Source organism: Choristoneura fumiferana, chromosome 25 (assembly GCF_025370935.1).
Source record: "Choristoneura fumiferana chromosome 25, NRCan_CFum_1, whole genome shotgun sequence".
NCBI classification, from domain to species: Eukaryota; Metazoa; Arthropoda; class Insecta; order Lepidoptera; family Tortricidae; genus Choristoneura; species Choristoneura fumiferana.
In genome coordinates this window covers 10,979,135-10,998,883 of record NC_133496.1, presented here as the reverse complement: position 1 = coordinate 10,998,883, position 19,749 = coordinate 10,979,135, and the positions used below count along the sequence as shown (strand labels likewise).

General features: G+C 38.0%; 1 protein-coding gene across 1 annotated transcript in view; it reads right to left on the bottom strand.

Annotated features, from left to right (window-relative positions):
- The window catches only part of LOC141442441 (uncharacterized), a 36,370-nt gene that overhangs the window by 5,112 nt on the left and 11,509 nt on the right, over positions 1–19,749 (bottom strand). Inside the window, 4 exon segments of the mRNA XM_074107429.1 lie at positions 7,142–7,331; positions 10,841–11,118; positions 11,120–11,385; positions 13,878–14,090. Coding sequence (XP_073963530.1) covers positions 7,142–7,331; positions 10,841–11,118; positions 11,120–11,385; positions 13,878–14,085 — 942 coding nt within the window. The 5' untranslated portion in view covers positions 14,086–14,090.

The window sequence follows — 19,749 nt, the reverse complement described above, 5'->3', positions numbered from 1 at the left end:
TGAGGGTTTGGTGTCAGTTTCTTTATAAGATAGGTAGGAGGCAATGGAGCAGGTGGGTACTTGATTTTAAGCAATCACCGCTCTCCATGGGACCGCCATGACATTTAGAATATTTTATTTATTTATTTAAAGTAAGTAGTATAATAAAACATTAAGTTAAAAAAATCAAAAACCCGACTGCCTTAAAAACTAAAAGGAAGAAAATAAGTCTAGTGGTCTAGAACTCTGATAAGTAGCTAATTTAAAATTCAACAGCGGGACCCATTTAAATCGTCACCAGCTCAAAAATTCTTAGTACTTAATGGGTCCCGACTGTTGAACTTTAAATTAGCTACTTGACGACGAGTTCTAGACCACTAGACTTATTTTCTTCCTTTTAGTTTTTAAGGCAGTTGGTTTTTTTTTAATTTAGGTAATGTTTTATTTTCTACTTTCTTAATATTTCTGTGAAAATGGTGGATTAAAAGTATTATAATTATAACTCATATATTAAGAATAGGCTAATTATTAGCTTTCATTTGATACCCACATTGTTACAAAAAATTTTTTTTTCATCCCCCGCCATATTTTTTTTCGCAGATGGCGTCTGATTCAAATATTATATAGCCTATGTCACTCCGGTAGTTATGAAAAACCGGTCAAGAACGTGTCGGACACGCCCAAGATAGGGTTCCGTGGCCATTACGAAAAAAATCAAGTAATACTTATATACAGTCTTAAAATCTACCAGACAAAGCCAGACAAAGAGCGTATCTTCACGGCACTTACGTCCTTTTGTTGAGAAGCGCAGTTTTTCGGCAATAACCCAAAAACGGTATATCCCTTGTATATCCGATCATGTTGAAACCAATTTTCGTTGAATAAATAAGTAGCTTTAACAATATTCTTTGACAGATATGTATTCGATAGCTGCTTTTGACTCTGTGGTAGGGGAGACCGAGGAGAGTTGTGACAGAGGAGAGTAGTGACAACGTCGATTTTGGAAACTTACTAACTGCTAGCAAGCTCGCTACAGCACGCGTTCGATAGTTCGAGACTTGAACTAATAAACGCGCGCCATTGCGAGCTCGCTAGCAGATCATTAGCTCCAAAAAATCGACGTTGTCACTACTCTCCTCGGTCTCCCCTAGTATGCTCCAATAAATGGCCTCATTAAGGGTTAACTGACTATTCTCGGGACACTAGTAAAAATAACCTATATCTGCCGCCCACGATAGTGTCCGTTTTGTTATCTCAGCTTAACGTAATCTCTAAGCGCCTAATCAGTAGGTACTAAAGATGTCCATTTGTCTGTCGTTCCGATATTTATAGCGTGTAATGCGTCACGTTGTTTTCTCTTTATCTATATAATGGAGGCTTCTTGTTCTGCTAGATTATAGATTAGATTCATTTGTATTATCTGTAACTATGAAATGAGCAATTTTTGTAAAATAAATACCTATTTAAAATAAGTTTTTTTTATCATTACTAAGTATCCCACTAATTATTATAAATGCGAAAGTTGGTAAGTCCGTTTCTTTGTTACCTCATCACGTCTAAACCGCTGAACGGATTTAGATGAAATTCGGTATACAGATAGTTTAAGTTCCGGGGAAGGATATAGGATAGTTGAATGAATGAATGAAACGTTTATTGCTGAATGTGAGTCATTACAGTGGTGTTACAATATTTTAAAAGTCCATCACAGTCGGCCGTCGTCCGGCATGCCAATAGTAATAAGTATGCTATTTTAGACTCAATAAGTATTTATAATATTGTGTAGGTCATTACATAAAAATCTAAGACAATCAGAATATTTATTATTAAAACTCCATAAATTATTTTTCATCGCACTTGCTCGTAAACAGTGTCGTAACATGCAGGCTACCCTGTTGCAACCCCAAAATAAAACCCTCGACCTTAATGTGCTTGTCATGAAACCCGTGGTCGGTAAATGAGTCATTGCCCGTACAAATTTTCATGCATGAAGCCAAGTCGGTAAATGAGTTTGTTACTGCATGGCGTGCTGCTGCTCCGTGCGCGCGCTGCCCACGCAACGCCATGCACATGCTGCGGAGGGGGGGGGGGGGGGGGGAGAGAGAGAGGGGGCGGGAGCTGGCGCTGCCAAGAGCGCAATCAGCGGTATCGGCAATTTTTGAAAAATATTAAGTAGTTTTTCTTTTGCAATATACAATTTACTCGCAAATGTGATGAAAAACATTGTATGTTGCACGGGCGGTACTAGAATTACGAACATCGACTCATTAAAATTCTAATAGACTCTCGTTCGTAATTCGTTCGTATTTACCGCCCTTATACAACCAAGATTTTACTGATATACGAAATTTATGTCTTTAAACTGTTTTCAATGATTCAGGTATAATTTGTTAAAAAATTTAATACACATTATTGAAAAAAAAATTGTGTCTAATTTTAGTCTAACCTTAGGTTTATATAGTTTGTGGATGTGTTGTGTGTGTGAGTTTATATACCGGTTACCTAATGGTATAGTTTCCGCGGGATAGCGATAAACGAATTCTACGCAGACGGAGTCGCGGGCAACTGGCTAGTGAACATAGAAATAAGAAAACCATAAAAACAATTATTTTTTGCTTAGTTAAACCAAGCACAGAAATAAATGTCACGTATGAATCGGAGTTATTTAAAAAAAATGCAACGTTAAGTACCTAAATCAATTTAGAAAATCGAGATAATGCAGCGTTTCCACCAATAATGTGCGAGGATGTGTTGCGAGAGGGATGTGTTTTTCATTGACCAATAGAAACGCTTCATTTACACATCCCCGCACAGCACATCTCTGATGGAAACGTCGCTTAAGTCCTGTTTGTCGTATTTTTACTACGAATCAGAAAAAGAATACAAAAGAGGTAAGTAGGTAGGAACCTAACTAAAATCATTACTCTTCCTTTGGCTTTGCCGTAGTCGAGTAATAAAAACAGGAGCAACAATTATGTCAAGCAGTACCCGATGAGTAAAGAAATGCCGAGGTTTTTCGAATAAAAAGCGACGAATGAATAGAATTGTCAGTACGTACTTTACATGGTCATTGTCAATCGGAAAAAAGCTACCCTTATTGCTTTGGCCAGCGACATACCGACCCGTCAACGTCACGTCACGTCGGGTCACGTCCGGTCACGTCGGTTGATGTCGCACGGGTCAGGTGTCAAGCTGCCGGAATTAAATGGAGCTTCCGAGTGGTACACGGGGGTAACTTTTGCATGAATTTTCGCCATGTTAAAACGTCACGGCTTTCCTTGTACCTACCTATTTACATCCCTTGCAGTAGGTACTGACGTAGGTAGGTAGGTTGTTTATAATACGATTTTACCCGGGGCTTCGCTCGCGCAGGATTAGTATGTACTTTAAAATTTTTGATCCTATTACATTATTTCGGGATAAAAAGTAGCCTATATGTTAATCCGAGGTATGTATGCCAAATTAACATATGGGCTACGTTTTCTCCCTTCGAAAAAAAAACCTGAAATATCAATCACTGTAATTTTTGATAATTTCCATAGAAATGCCAAAAACTTCGGAATTTCAATTCACCTGACGGATTTAAAGCTACTGTTACACTTGCTTACGAGTATGAGCATGCCAGAAATGAGCATGCTCATGGACTGTTTACATTTGCTAGCAATAAGCGTGCTAGTAGTTTTGAGTATGCTCCTAAATTAGCATGCTCAAAACAAACAGTCCGTCCGATACACATGCCTTTTGATAGCGTGCTCTCTGCCAGTTCAAAGTCAGTGTTGCCAATGTTACATCAATTACCGTGTTCTACGGCTTTCAGGCCAAAAAGTCTCACAATCCACGGCCTACGGTTGCAACCCCTGTGCCGTCACTTTTTATTTAAGTACATTTACATTCATTCGTTCTCCTTTTTTGTAATTTTTCACTTGCAACTCTCGTGGCACTGCCAATACTAGCATGCTCATTAAGCAAACGCGTTCACACTTGCTTATTACCTCCCCCTTCCACCCCTGCATCAACTAGCGTGCTCAAATATAGCAGGGCCTGCTATTAGAGAGCATGCCACTAAAAAGTATGCTCAATAGTAGCATGTCCTGTACACACATGCAGTAGGTAGCATTTGCTCAATAGTAGCATGCTTTCGTGCTAGTAACGAGCATTGTAACAGTGGCTTAATGCTTACGCGTGCTAAGCTTCAAAACTATTCACAGAATGCAGTCCCCTAATTTTGCATACGCAACTTCCCTTGGCGCCTGCTCTACAAGTTAGGTTTCACACAGTCATCAACATGGCGTTTGGCGCCAAATATCGAATCCAAGATGGAGGCCTGTCAGTGTTAACGAGGCGTGTCATCTCATGAAAACCGATGCGGTTCCGGAAATTAAACCCACTTCCTGTACGTTGGATAAACATCATTATCTTCATTGGGGTGGCAATGTTGCGAAAAAAAGGCAATTCGAGACGCAATATAAATAATTATCTACAAACAAAGACAATTGTACTGAGAAAAAGTTACAGGGGTGTGAAATAGCGATTGAAAGTCAAGAAATATCTGCATAGCCACTCTGCTGCCCGGTTTTTTAATGTTTGTCTGTCACAGTGTTGTTCGTGTCTTGATTCAAAAGATAAATTTAAAAAAAACCTTAGACACGCACGACACACGTGTCCTAGATGCAAAATTCACACACTTAATGATGTTTTTTTCATTCAAGTATGTTAAATTTTATGATTTATCATTTTACCTTTAACTTTCAACTAATCAGCATGAAAACCATTTGAAAACTGACTGTTTTTTTTAATTTTCATATTAAAAGTAGGCAATGTTGTTTTTGTCACTTAATGGTCCTGTAACATCATCATCATCATCATCTCAGCCGTAGGACGTCCACTGTTGGACATAGGCCTCCCCCACAGACCTCCAGTTGCTTCGGTTGGTAGCGGCCTGCATCCACCGTGACCTGCGGCTTTAACCAAGTCATCCGTCCATCTTGTTGGTGGACGTCCTACGCTGCGCTTGCCGATCCGCGGCCTCCACTCGAGAACTTTTCGGCCCCAACGGCCATCCGCTCTCCGTGCTATATGGCCCGCCCATTGCCATTTCAACGAGCTGATTCGCTTGGCAATGCCGGTGACCCTTGTTCTTCTACGTATCTCCTCATTTCTGATTCGATCCCGTAGAGAAACCCCAAGCATAGCTCTCTCCATCAATGGTCTTCAATAGTCCTGTATCTGAGGCCTCAATTAGGTACGTCTATGCAACAAATGTGTCGATGAAGCTCCTACACCTCCACACTCTAAGAAAGAACACACACAAATCAATCAACAGACCTAACTATCACCATTATTTATGTACCTACACCCTGTATACTTTTCTATTTTCCTACGGGCTTATAGGTAATAATAATTATATCCGCGTCCTTAACGTTTCGGCACATCACTGGTTATATCGAGACAAAGACAAGCAATGGATGAACTTATCTCTCTGATCGAGTACCTTTCATTAGAGCCCCATTCAACCTGTAATTAACGCTTTGTATGAGAAATATCCTACGTGAGGGTAGGTTTTCTTCACATCATTTCCGGTGCCTTTTCATCTGTTTATTTCATTATAAGTCTCACTTTTACTTGCAGCTTCGCTTGCGTAAACCATTAGAGCGTTTTCAGATTATTCGATCCGATAGCGGTATCGGACGCCAAAACGATATCGGGGCAAGTAAAATGTATGAAATATGATCCGATATCGGATCGGATAATCTGAAAGACAGGTACATATTTCATACATTTTACTTGCCCCGATATCGGTATCGGCGTCCGATAATCTGAAACTTAGACCCACAGTCGGCATTTCGAAAATTTGTTGAATTACATAAAATCCATGAGATTTTCCTAAAATCTTACCACCAATCAAAATATGACATGCGTTTTACAAGATTGATACAAAGTCCTTCATCATCATCATCATATCAGCCATAGGTCACTGTTGGACTTAGGCCTCCCTTAAAAACAAAAGATTTCCCTGGGGCGCCGGCGTTAGAATGTTTTCTCCCCTCTCCTCCCGTGGGAGCTGTAGGAACCGGCTGAGGGATAATACCAGAAGATGAGCAGAAGCGTATAAGAAGACAACCAACCATCCAACCAACCTTACATCCTATACTGCGCTCGCCAACCCCACTTGCGTGACCAGTATAGGCAACCCACCCCCCTTCTTATGATGAAAGAATAGCTGCTTAATGCATTATGACAAGAATAAGATCATCGAGAAAATGAACTAAAATAATTTCCTTGCTCACCCGCGACCTTACGATAGCTAAGCTTATGCAAAATATGCGTGTTCATGCAGTTCCTCCACCTCCATTCGTTGATTGATTTGTGTGTGTTCTTACAGTGTAGAGGTGGAGGAACTGCATGAACACGCATATTTTGCATAAGCTTAGCTATCGTAAGGTCGCGGGTGAGCAAGGAAATTATTTTAGTTCATTGATATGGACCTCCGCAAAGTAACGCCTGATTCAATAAATTATTTAAGATCATCGAGGCTGAACCTGGTACCATTTCATGACCCAGATACATATTTTCATTTGTTTATTTTATTTTAGGTAATGTCACGTAATTTTCGTATTTAGGACCTACGCTAGATGAAGCGGTTTGCACGGAGCGAGTGGACGCCTATTTGTAAAAAAAGTATGAGCAGCGTAAAGGCCTCGGTCGTTATGACCCCCGCCGCCCGCGGCTTGCAGCGTCCCCCCGCCGCAATGCTTCAAAATAACTAGACGCGGCGGACGAGAACGAGCGCTCTCGAACATTCTCGAACACACCATACAGACGCCGCCCGCTTCGTGCTGCGGGTGGCGGGTCAGAACGACCCCGCGGATGTCATGGTGTCTACCAGTGCTCCCATGGCATCCGCACACTTGGCTGGTGAGGGAATACCAGTGGGTTTTAATGGGTAGGCCTCCCCCCATCCTTCCCTGCGTAACGCATTTTCCCACCGCAAAAAAAAGGCCTAACTGCGCGCGTCGCGTGCTATGGATGTTACCTGCACCCGCGCCCGCAGGCGTGTGCCCGCGAAGTGCAACTGCGTCAGCAGCTAGTGTAGGTTAAGCTAGGTACTAGCGTACGTAGCGTTGTTAACTTTTATTCCCGAACTCTCACTCTCTTTCTTCCTTACCTTCAGGTAATCCATAGCAGGTTTGACGTATCCAGAGACGTCAGTGTCCATATCGAGGTACCTCTTGAGCATGAAGTTGACAAGCACCGTGACCGACTCTTCGGGCCTCTTCACGTTGAAGTGGGTGCTTTTCGGGAGACCTTGGGAGTCCAGGAAACCGTTGACTATGTATTCTGCGGAGGCTATGTACCTGGAATGAGAAGTTAATTGTTTTACCCGACTGCCCGAAGGAGGTACAGTAGAGGAAACTGAATCACGTACTAGGGTGGCTTTCATAATCAATTTCGCTATGATTTCTTGGAAGGAGCACAATGATAGTTCTACCCTATTATAAGCATAGAATAAGTAATAATACAAGTATTATAAGTACGTAATTCGGTTTCCTTGTGATGTATGTAGGTATATATAAGATCTTACCTATCTGTGTACCTGTCTATTTTTTTTGGTCTTTTCTGTAGCCCAAACGTCGAAACCTATTTAGTGGAACTTCTTGAGCTTTGAACAGCTTAATTCAATCGTATTATCACAGGAATTCAATTGTAATTTCTAAGAAATTAATTAACCTATTAATCAATTCTGGAGTCATGTCCACAATTTTATGATTTAAATTGGGGTTTTGTTCCGCGTATGTACCTTGGTTTTAGAGAAGCTCGATATTTCGGCACAGTTGCGTGCGCCATGATCACGAGACGAAACCCGAATTTAAAATATAAAATTAATATTGACCGCGATAGTCTAAAACATTCTGCATGTCCACATTATTGCGAACGATGACGTTGATCCAGCGGTTTCTGTGAGTATTTTTTTTTATTGCTTTACAACCCTAGTCTAAACCGAAGCGTTGGTGCTAAATAATAAAGACCTTCGCGCGCAGTGCTAGAGTTCAATGTTGCTTGGTCGTGAGTGGTGATTTTGCTAATAAAAATTATATAGAGATATAAAATGGCGGCTTTCGGCAACAACAAAAAAGAGAATCTTCTGTACTTGTACTATTATCTATTCTATATGTTTTAATAGGGATTGAAACCCACATGACATGCTTGTCCATGCGTGTATCATGGCAAGTAATCATTGCATCGATACATGTGCACCATAGCGTGATCGCTTGCGTATCTACAGTTTAGTATCATTATTCCATAATAAATGTACGAAATAACATAACATTTCCGTAAGTACAGCGATAAAAACTACAATTACAAATAAAAAAACCGGCCAAGAGCGTGTCGGACACGCCCGAAATAGGGTACCATAGCCATTACGAAAAAATTAAGTAATTTTTTTCTAAGGATTTCGTATTTTGTACAGAATATTCCAAGTTTAGGTATATTTTATACCTTAGGCTGCTAGGTATTTACTCTTAAACTACTAATAAATTTCAAGAAAAGTTAACCGTTTTCCTTGTAAGTTTGATAAACTCACTACCATCCTGAATTTTTTTCGCCCTATTTTATTGAAAATTTGCACTTTAAAGTTGAATATTTTGCAAACAAATCACTGAATCGAAAAATCGTTTTGACAACCCCCTAATGGTTTTAGACCTATCCAACTAAGTAGGTATACCCTACAGTACGAGATTGGATGAGAAAAAAAAATCACCTCCACTTTACGTCTATGGGAGTTACTATAAAAAAAAATTTTTTGAATTTTTTATTGTACCATTTAGTCAGCATAGTTTTTACTTAGTAGATTGTTGCACCAAGCAGAAAGTTATTTATTACTGCACCGAGTGCCGATTTGGAGCCCGAGCATTAGCGAGGGCTTTAAAAAGCACCAGGGCTATAAATAAATTACTTCATGCGAGGTGCATAATCTGCTTTTTCTTTCAACTATTACAGGAATAGTAGACGAAAAAAAAAACTCATGCTAAACAATTGATAGGAAAGAAATGTCACTAGCACTCGATGATTCCATTTTAGTAAGTTTGCATTACAAAAATGTCCACGGAAAATTCGCAAGGTTCCCCAATTTGTTTTTTTTTTAATTCTTACTTTTTTTGGCAGAGTTAGTATATATAGTAGATATTTTTACACGCGATCTGTCAAATTTCGGATGGGCGCCAGGTTGGCCAACCAAACACAAAAAGATTTTTTTTTAAATATAATGCTACTTACTATTTTTGGTGGGATTGGTAGGAAGAATTTTTTTGTACGCAATCTGTCAACTGTCAAATTTCATAAGACCGTCAGTTTGACCAACCCTAAGACCAACCTAAGATTAGATTTTTTTACACAATGCAGGCTAATTTTATAACAAAAATACTTGTGTTACCTCTTTGGTCGTGCAGTGTAAAAAAAACTAAAACAATGCAATAAAGGATTATCATACATTTTTTCTGCTCTAGAGGAGGAAAGTCCCGCTTTGCGCTGGGTGTTTAGTGCGGTTATGATGAAGTTAAAGCATCGCTGGAAGAAAAATATATATACGTACAAAATTACAGCTTTCTAGCATTGATAGTCCCTGAGCAAAGCCGCGGACGGGCAGACAGACAGGCGGACAGACAGACATGGCGAAACTATAAGGGTTCCGTTTTTGCCATTTCGGCTACGGAACCCTAAAAAGGGGAAAGTGCAAGTTGGAGTCGCTCATCGAAGGTTCCGTATGTATTTCCATGTATTCAATTTATACATAATTATCCAGTGTTAGACTTAGTCTACGAATAGGACTTAGTAGCGCACGAAACTACTTGACCGATTTAGGTGAAATTTGGTAAACATTATGTGAGTCACTTAAAGAAGAACGTGTAACGTAATACATGCAGTGGAGGCTCCTATTCAGGGATAAATTTGAAAATAAAAAAGTTTTGCGTACCAAATTGAGTATTTTTTTTAATTCAACTCAAGTTTTGTTAGTATTAGAGAAAACAGGGAAAAAATTAGGAAGTAGGGAAATATACCAACAGATTAAAGGTTAGCCCTATGAGAAGTCTATCATTTGGTCAAACTAATTGTCTTAAAATCATAAAAAGACATTTTTGAGAATCTTATCTTACTTATTTACGATAAATTACACCCGAAGACACTTTCAGTGGCTGCCGTTAAATATTGAAACTTGCTACTTATAACAAACTTCTGTTTTTCCGAACTCGCCGAAATTTGTTCAAGTAACAAATAAATTGCAAACTTCTCGTTTTAAAGTCCAAATAACTGTCAAACTTATTTTAAAATTTAGACCAGTGTTTCCATCAATAAAAACTTTTAAGTGGCAAATTGTTTACTGTTTTATTTGCGCTATCAACAACGAGTGGTTACAGAACAAATATTTTAAAACTGTGCCAAGTACTTCAAAATTGTTTATTATATCATAAACAAAAAACCTTCATTGATGACTAAAAATAAAATTTTGGGAATGAAATAAATTATTTGTTAATAAATAATAATATACCTACGCGTGAATATAAGCTCTTCCAAATTGCCAAACTTACATCATGTTTTAGAAATGTGTTACAGATAACAGATGGTATTTTAAGTTGGCAGTGGATAAAAATGGGCCATACCCTTTTGACTTGTTTTAAGACGCTAACTAATCTCCTACATGTTCCATTTCTTTATAATAGGTACTTGACTTGACAATGACTCTTTATTGTACACCACAAATAGTAAGCGATACGGAAAACACGTACACAGAGTGAAAATTATAAGGTAAACAATAGGCGGCGAGTATAAAATATGCTTCTTGTATTGTGTTATGATATATACTAACCTCTGGTAAACTTCTGGCTTCGCCACGTGCATCACTATGTCCGTCAAGTATTTAGCAGCTGCCTTGATCCAGTGCCTCCTGAAAGAGTGGTTTTCGAAGTTCTTCATCATCAGCTCAAAACTCAAGCTGCCATCAGGTCCAGTGAAAGACTTCAACGCTCTTTTCATCCCAGACTTTTCCCAAATGGTCTTTCCTAGCTCAGAATTGATGAAGAGGTCCCAGTACAAGTGGATTTTTTCCAAGAAAGGAGGAAGGAAGTCAGCATGGTCTTTGTGTCCCATCAGCTAACTGTTTGGAGTCAGGATTTGACAGGGTGTTTATTGTGTTCATGATTGTAGGAAGCATGCTGGCAACGTTTTTGTTTCCAAGCAATCCGGACGCCATATTGAGCATTCCTTCTAAATCAAAGTCATTATCCTTTTTGGTCTGACGTTTCTGTCTCTGTTCAGTTTTGGGTTGGTTCATTTGAGCAAACATTGAGATCATTGAACCGATCATAGCAGGATCTATTTTGCCGTCTTGGCCGCCAAGTAAACTGCCCAGTCCTGGAAAACAAAGTACTCTAAGGCTAAGTTGTAAAATGAGATCGTAACAAGACTTTTATAGATCTTGTTCGTGTTTGAGCGCAAAAGTTGCTGTTTTAGTCTCGTGAGTGTTGTTGTAGTAAAGTACCTTTTTGCAAACTAAGGATTAAACACTTTGTCGTGTTTCAGGTTTAGGCTAGTGGGTACTTAAGTCAATCCGTTTGTCTTGGCCCAAGAAAACAAGCACCAAATAAAGAGAAAACTGCGGCTAAATGCTACTTGGAAAAAGACATAAGTGCTTTTTTATAAACTCTTTTCACTATATTATTTTTTGTGCTAAAGACTGCAATCATGCTTTTGTTTGCCGCAATTTTTCAGCTATAGAGCTCAAGATTATCTGGATCATGTCAAACTTCATAAAGGATTTGCCTGGAATAGTTTCGAGAATATTTTACGGGAGTTGGTTTGAAGTTAACGCCACACTATAAGCACCTATAAGTAATAAACGAAGTTTACTTATAAACAATATTGAAGTTTAATTTGGATGATAGTACCTCTATATTCTGTTGAGCTTGTGCTTCTAAAAGGTGGTACAATATTGATTGATTGCTTCATCTTACAGAAGCAAAAGCTATTCCTATCTACTAATATTATAATTTCTAAATGCGAAAATTTGTAAGTCTATTTGTTTGTTTGTTTCTGCATCAAGTCTAAACCGCTGAACCGATTTAGATGAAATTCGGTCTACAGATAGTTTGAGTCCTGACTTCCCGAGGAAGGAGATAGGATAGTTTTTACCCCGGTAAATTGCATAATTCCCGCGGGATAGCGATAAAAGAATTCTACAAGGACGGCGTCGCGGGTAACAGGCTAGTAAAATCTAAATGCGAAAGTTTGTAAGTCTGTTTGTTTGTTTGTTACCTCTTCACGTGTAAACAGCAGAACCAATTTAGATGATAATCAGTATACAGACAGTTTGAGTCCCGGGGAAGGACATGTGGTAGTTGTTATCCCGGAAAATTATATGGTTCTCGCGGGATAGCGATAAACGAATTCTAAACGGAGGGAGCCGCGGGCAACAGTTAATTAGTATGAAAATATTTTTTCGCTCCTAGCCCTCGCACTTTTGCACCGTACCTACTTAGTTAATCTCCAATTACTTAAATATCTTTTTTTTTATTCGACTGGATCGCAAACGAGCAAGTGGGTCTCCTGGGTGGTGGGTGGTGGTAAGAGATTACCACCGCCCATAAACATCTGCAACACCAGGGTATTGCAGATGCGTTGTCAAACTAGAGGCCTAAGATGGGATACCTTAAGTGCCAGTAATTTCACCGGCTGTCTTACCCTCCCTTCACGCCGAAACACAACAGTGCAAGCAGTGCTGCTTCACGGCAGGATTAGCAAGCAAGATGGTGGTAGCAATCTGGGCGGACCTTGCACAAGGTCCTACCACCTGCTAAAATTAAATATATGTTCTGTAGCCACAAGATAGTAGGAAAAGAACATGGGTTTTAGGTCAGGTTGGTACTAGGTTTTTTTTGCGAGTACTCCCAGGACCCGAGAAATCTAATTGAATCTCTACAAATTTGTGGATACAACTGGCTGTCTGTAATTTAAACTTCGGAAATCAAGCCTCGCTCCACTTCATTGAGTAAACAGTGTGCCGAAGGATAAGGGTGAAATGATGATTTAGACTTAAAGTTACTTTATATAGCTTTGTACCATTGGAGTGCTCCGTACAGTACCTAAGTCAACAAAAATCGGGATTCGGAGGAACGCCACGTTTACATAATGAAATTACGGGACAAAAGAAAAACGAACATGTAGAGGTTTTAAAGGTTCCTATGATTGAAAGACTTCTTTTGAAATTAATTTCATTTAGGTTTCTGCTTCAAGCCACAAACGGAGATTTAGGGGATTTGAAATAATTTTGGAGCAAAATTGTGGCTTTATTAAAATAGGTATGTTATTAAAAAATATATTGTAAAAGCGACAGTAATTTCTCTTAATAGTAGATTGTACAACAAGAGCATAAAACGAGCCATTTTACCCAAGGCGTTCATATAGCCCCACGAGCCGGTACGGCGAGGGTGGATAGACACGTCGAGGGGAAAATGGGTTTAATGATCGAGTTTTACACTGCTTTTCACTTAGATTGCGAGGAAATGAAATAGGAACAGTGGAAACAATAGTTCATTTTTAATGTACCTTTTATTTTTTATGCATTATTATAATATTTTTTTGTTAATTTACCTGATTTATTATGTTTGGTTTGATTGATTTTTAGTTTTATAGAAATTAAAAATTATTTCAAAAATATGTACAAACCTTTTTGTTCGTGGCGTTGACACATGATTACCTTAGTCTGAAGTTGGTCTTAGACGAAGATATTATTTTATGCATGTTCTAAGTTCTAACATAAAAAGTCATTTTATGTCGCCTAGATACAGCATAAACACGAACTTTACGAGCATGAGAAGTGAAAAAGTATTTGATATTGATGAACTTACCAGACAGGACATCAGCAGCCCCGTTCTCACCACCTCCGTCTCCTTGCATCAGACTACCGACTATGTTCCCGATGGCTCCAAGTCCGTTGTTGCTGCCCCCATCTCCCATGTTCTGGAGCAAAGACGAGGCTAGGTCCAGGAACGGGTTTTCTTCTTCAGCCCGAGCGAAGACCGATAGGCTCAATAGGAGAATGGTTAGCTTCCACATGTTGCCTGGAAAAGACGTGAGTCATCAAAAACATTGGTTATGATTAAGTTAAGATTATGATTAAGTTTCGGGAGAGTTCGTGATTGTGATCTCTTAGAGGCTTTCTTATTTATTCCATCTAATCGACATTTTCATCGCTGTTGAGAAAATATAATTAAATTATTCCTAACTCGTGTCATACATCGTAAAAAACCTCACACGCACCCGATTATCTATTCGCAAAAAATATTTCAAATTCCTTTGTTAGTTTCTTCAGAAAAGTTGGCGTTCTAGGTACATGAATAAAAGATTGGCTATGGTCCATCAAACTGAATACATTTTGATATGGAATCGAGAGTCGTTTTGCAAGGCGCATTTACACTTGCGTGCTCGCATTGACATTTGCATCGACGAAACATTTTTGATGTTTTGTTGATATTTATTTAGCTCAAGAAATTTATTTATTGATGAACTCTATGTCTGTTGTGCGCAGCCATGACTTTTCTGACGAAGTTCATAATAGGGAATCATCTATTTCTGACAGACCAGACGGATGGCGAGGGCGAAGCAACTAAAGCATAATTTCGATAGTGGCATGAAAATTGTACAATAGCACAATTCGCACGAATGTGTAAATGCGAACTCCAATTGATCATTTCATTTCGTGAAGGGAAACAAACTACGTTTTCATGTGCTGTTTTCAATTTGCTTGGATCGAATGGCTCGCCTAGGTGTATTTATGCCTGTCGTTATCTTTACTACTTTGGTTGTAGGTTTGTGTTATAGATTTTTACGCCAGTTTCGTAATAAAAGAATAATTTAAAATTTAAAAGAGGTTATGCATATTCTGATTTTATTTATGAAAACTGTATATTCTTTCTCTTACGTCCACTTGCAGGCTTTTTAATCTAGATTAAAGTGGTCTTAAGTCCTGTCAGATCCAAAGAAGAACTGTCAGTTTAAGCCTTAAAACGAGATTTAAAAAAGCCTACAAGACGTCCTAAAATTCGTTAATCAGTTCAACAGATTAATCAAGTACCTTTGTACCTAGATGTAATTTTTCTCATATTTTTTTTTTTAATTAATGTGTTAGTGTTTTGGTTTTGTATTGTAAGCTTGCATGTGTTTTATTCAAGAAATAAATAAATAAAGGCTTATTATCATTTTATAATAATCATCATTATCATGCAGAACAGTCGTAGGTAGGGTTGCCAACATTTCTTCGGCGAAATATAGTATTTTTCAAAATAAGCTAAAAGAAATATAGTACACTTCTAAAAAATACAGTATTTGATGAAAAATTAAAAAATAGACAAAGATGTATTTGTTACTTACTTATTTATTTTGATTTATCAATTCAATTTGACATTTTCAAGTTCGCAACCAAAGACAAAGGATTATAGACTCAATTATAGATGTTCGGAGTTCGGAATTCGGATACACGCATCACTTAAAAGTCAATCAAAAGGCGCGTTCATTAATTTTTAAAATAAGGATTTGTTTGTTAGATTTTGTTGTTGAAAATATAGTATTTTTGCGTACTATATATTTCTTCAACAGTATATAGTACGCAGACCCGACATATAGCACAATACTATATATTATAGTACGGTTGGCAACCCTAGTCGTAGGCCGCCCACTGTTCGACAACGTGCTATAATGGCCTGCCCATTGCCACTTCAACCCAGGGCTTGTTAACGTTACCAAATTCACACTATAAGTAACGTTAAATAACGGTAAAAATCATAAAAATACCTAGTACGGTATTAAAATTTAACGTTAATTGATAACTTAACATACATTTACTTTACATTGTAGGGCTTGTTAACGTTACCCCAATTCACATTATATATAACGATACCGAAGTAACACTATCGGTAATTTTTACTATGCTACCGAGTGTTGCCAATTTAGCGCGTGCATACACGCTCGATAAATGAGGATAATCTAAAATTTAAACCCAAGCTTACCGTAAATAGTAATTAAATACCGTTAAAATGATTTAACGATACTTTTGAATTAACGTTAATTTAATGAATAGCTGATAACGTACCATTTTTTTTACCGTAAAATTGTATAAGTAACGGTAAATCGTTTAACGTTAATTATTATTTAACGTTAAATCGGTTTGACAGTTGGTAACGTTACCACTTTTTAACGGTATTTAAAGCCCTGCTTCAACCAGCTAACTAATTCGCATGGCTATGTCACTGCATTTTATAATACAACTAGCTTTTGCCCGCGGCTTCGCCCGCGTGGAATACGGTTATCGCGCGCTGTTCCCTCGGGAACTGTGCATTTTTCCGGGATGAAAAGTCATATGTCACTCTCTGGCCCATAAAGTATCTCTATGCCAAAAATCAAGTTGATCCGTCGCTCCGTTTCCACGTGAAAGACGGACAAATATACAAACACACACACTTTCGCATTTATAATATTAAGTATGGATGAAGAAATAAACATATTAAAGAGTGATGTAGATTTACGACTACATCACATTATAATATGGTAATTGTGAGTGATGTTGATTAGGTTAAAATTATCATTAAAAATCTCAGTTACCTACGTTATGCGCAATCAATTTCAATGCGTGATAAATCCTTAATGTTCACCGTGATTTTATTTTCAAATTAATGCAACTGGATACAAGATAAGATTAATTAGATAATAATTCGTCGGTTTCACTTACGAGTATTTCTACTAATATGTAGATAAGATTGTTTCAATTGGGGTAAAAATGCTTTCTTACGTTCGGTTATGTTCTTGCATTTCTCAACTGATTCTCGTCAATTTTTAACATGAAACTACAGTAAGACTCACTCATAATCTTAAATGATATTGTACCGGATAACTCTCGTCTTAAACGTTACTTTTGAGAGCGGTGGCGCGCAGTGCGCTTGTTGCAGCAGCTGCCGAGTCGGGGGAGGCCCGTTTACCTTTATTTGCCCGAATTTCTTGCCATACCAACGTTTGCCATAATATATACTATAGAACCGTGCTATTTTCAGGATTTTTTTAAATGTCATCTGATAGAATGCAGTAGGTAGGATAGGTTAGTCTAATATCATTTATGGCAAATGAAGATTCTAGAGAACGATACATTCGGGCATATGAAATTCGGGCAAACGATAGAGAACCCTGAGAGTAGGCCTATGCCTTGCAGTGGGACGTATAGGGCGAGATGGTGGATGGAATCTGACTGGCGGTTTTTTTTATTCATCAAACTATTCAATTGTTCTTCGGACAACCCCAGCTGTAACTAGGGTTGCCATATGAAAAAATGAAAAGTCCTAACAAAAATCCTGACATCATCCTAAAAGTCTTGACATTTCTTGTAACAGAGATTTGACGTATGTTGAAGGACGTGTCCATTGTGACATATGATTAATTTTCGTGTCACAATGGAAAAAAATATAGTAATTCTAACTACTTTCGTTAAGGTGTGCAACTTTTTTAGGCTTCACCCTTTGATTAAAAGAAACCAAATAACAAAATTAGATTGTAACTAGTTTTAAGCAAACAATTAAGCAAAAAATGGTATAAATAATGTATTATAAAACTCTTTTTTAATTAGGTAATTTATAATAATCCGGACACTTGGTAAGTCCGGCCGCAATCCTGACTAAAGGGTCAAAAATCCAGCCGTAACTAATAAGCATTACTTTCGAACCTCATTTTTGCACGATACCACGAGTCACATGTCTAATGTCATTTCTTTGTCATTCCTATACCTACTTTCATGGACTGTGTCTCCGTCATGCTACCTGGTCAAGTCGACTGCTTTCACTGACCTTTATTGTCAAGGCATAAGGGTGACAATCGAACGACCTAGTTTCTCTTAATAGGACATTTTATCTGTGTTAGATTAAAATATTTCTTTATCTTTTCTATTGTTATGTTTGTCTACTTTAACAACGATAGGAACGTAGTTTTTTGTAGCAAGAAAGAATTGAGATAGACGTAGTTAACTTAAACTTTAAAGAAATACTTCCGAAACAAGTTGAAACTCTATCTACACTCAACTTTCAATTGTGAATTGAGTTAATTTTTTGTTGTTAAAATTATAATTTATTACATATTAGCTGATGTCAGTGGCTTCGTTTATTAGTTTTCGCAGAGGGATTTTAAAGTTCCAGAAATCCATTTATTGGACATCCTTTTTGAAGTTTTTTTGAACTATAATTATACCCTTTTTAGGGAAGGATATTGCTGTTGAATATTACCTAAGCATGTAACATACATAACGCAATCACTTGACAGTGACAAATGTCAGTTTGCATGTATATCCGTTTCCTTTTCTTGTTGTTCTCTCTCTGATTTTTGCGAGATAAAAGATATCTATTTAATTAATCTGGGCTTGAAATATGTCAATGAAAAATTTCAGGACAATTGATTCAGTAGTTATTTAAGACGTAAAAGCGGATCAAACCAAATTCACTTTCGCATTATAATATTAAAGTAAAAACGGCCAAGAGCGTGTCGGACACGCCCAAAACAGGTTCCGTAGCCATTACGAAAAAAACATTTTTCTCTAAGGATTTTGTATTTTATACGGAATCTTCCAAGTTTAGGGTACATTTATACCTTAGGCTGCTATTTACTCTTAAACTACTAATAATTCTCAAACAAACTTACCCGTTATAGTTTTCCTCAAAAGTTTGATATACTTACTACCAGCCTTTCAAATTTTTCCACCCACCGGTTTAGATTTTATAGGAGACGCTCGATTTTCATGAAAATTTGCACTTTAAAGTTGAATATTCCGCAAATATATCACTGACTCGAAAAATCGACTGAGCAAACCCCTAATAGTTTCAAAAGACCTAGCCAACGAACCCCACACTATAGGGTTGGATGAGAAAAAAAAACACCCCCACTTTACGTCTAATGGTAGGTACCCTAAAAAAATTTTTAGAACATTTTATTGTACCATTTGTCGGCATAGTTTACATATATATCTGTGCAAAATTACAGCTTTTTAGCATTGATAGTCCCTGAGCAAAGCCGCGGACGGACGGAGATAAGGGTTCCGTTTTTGCCATTTTGGCTCCGGAACCCTAAAAACTGCCCTTAGTAAAATATATCTTCGAACACCATATTAATAAACGTCTCTGATGGGGGAGTCTTTTATGTCCAATATGGCATCATGTATATACTCCATTCCCCGTTATACCGTTACCTACATTAAATTTGTTACAGAATATTAACATAAAAATATTATATACACACAACATTACCTAACTCAGAAAACTTAACGCACAATAAATCCACAAAAACTAATACAAAATTCCGCCACTCATCCAATTACGACACGTAACTTAATATAAACCTTATCACGACAGTGTTAAGGTTCGTAAAAGTGTGTCACAGGTAGCCTTTCGCCTAGCGGTTCTAGTGTGTGACGTCACTACACTAGGTCGATGACCTTGCACTTGATCTTAGGCATATATAGTTATATTATAACAGTAGATCAAGATTGAAGAGAAGTTTCCCTGCCGGCCGCGCGGCCGCGTTAGGTATTCGTTTGGGATATTGCTGTCTTTTATCGCTCATGACATAAGCGCTCACAGCCGTCTCCCCCATGCCTTCCGCAACGACGTCCGTAATTTATATCGAGATAGCTGTAGGCTTTTTAATATTTGGGCAGTTGAACTTTGGGTTTCGTTGTCCCTCATATTATACGAA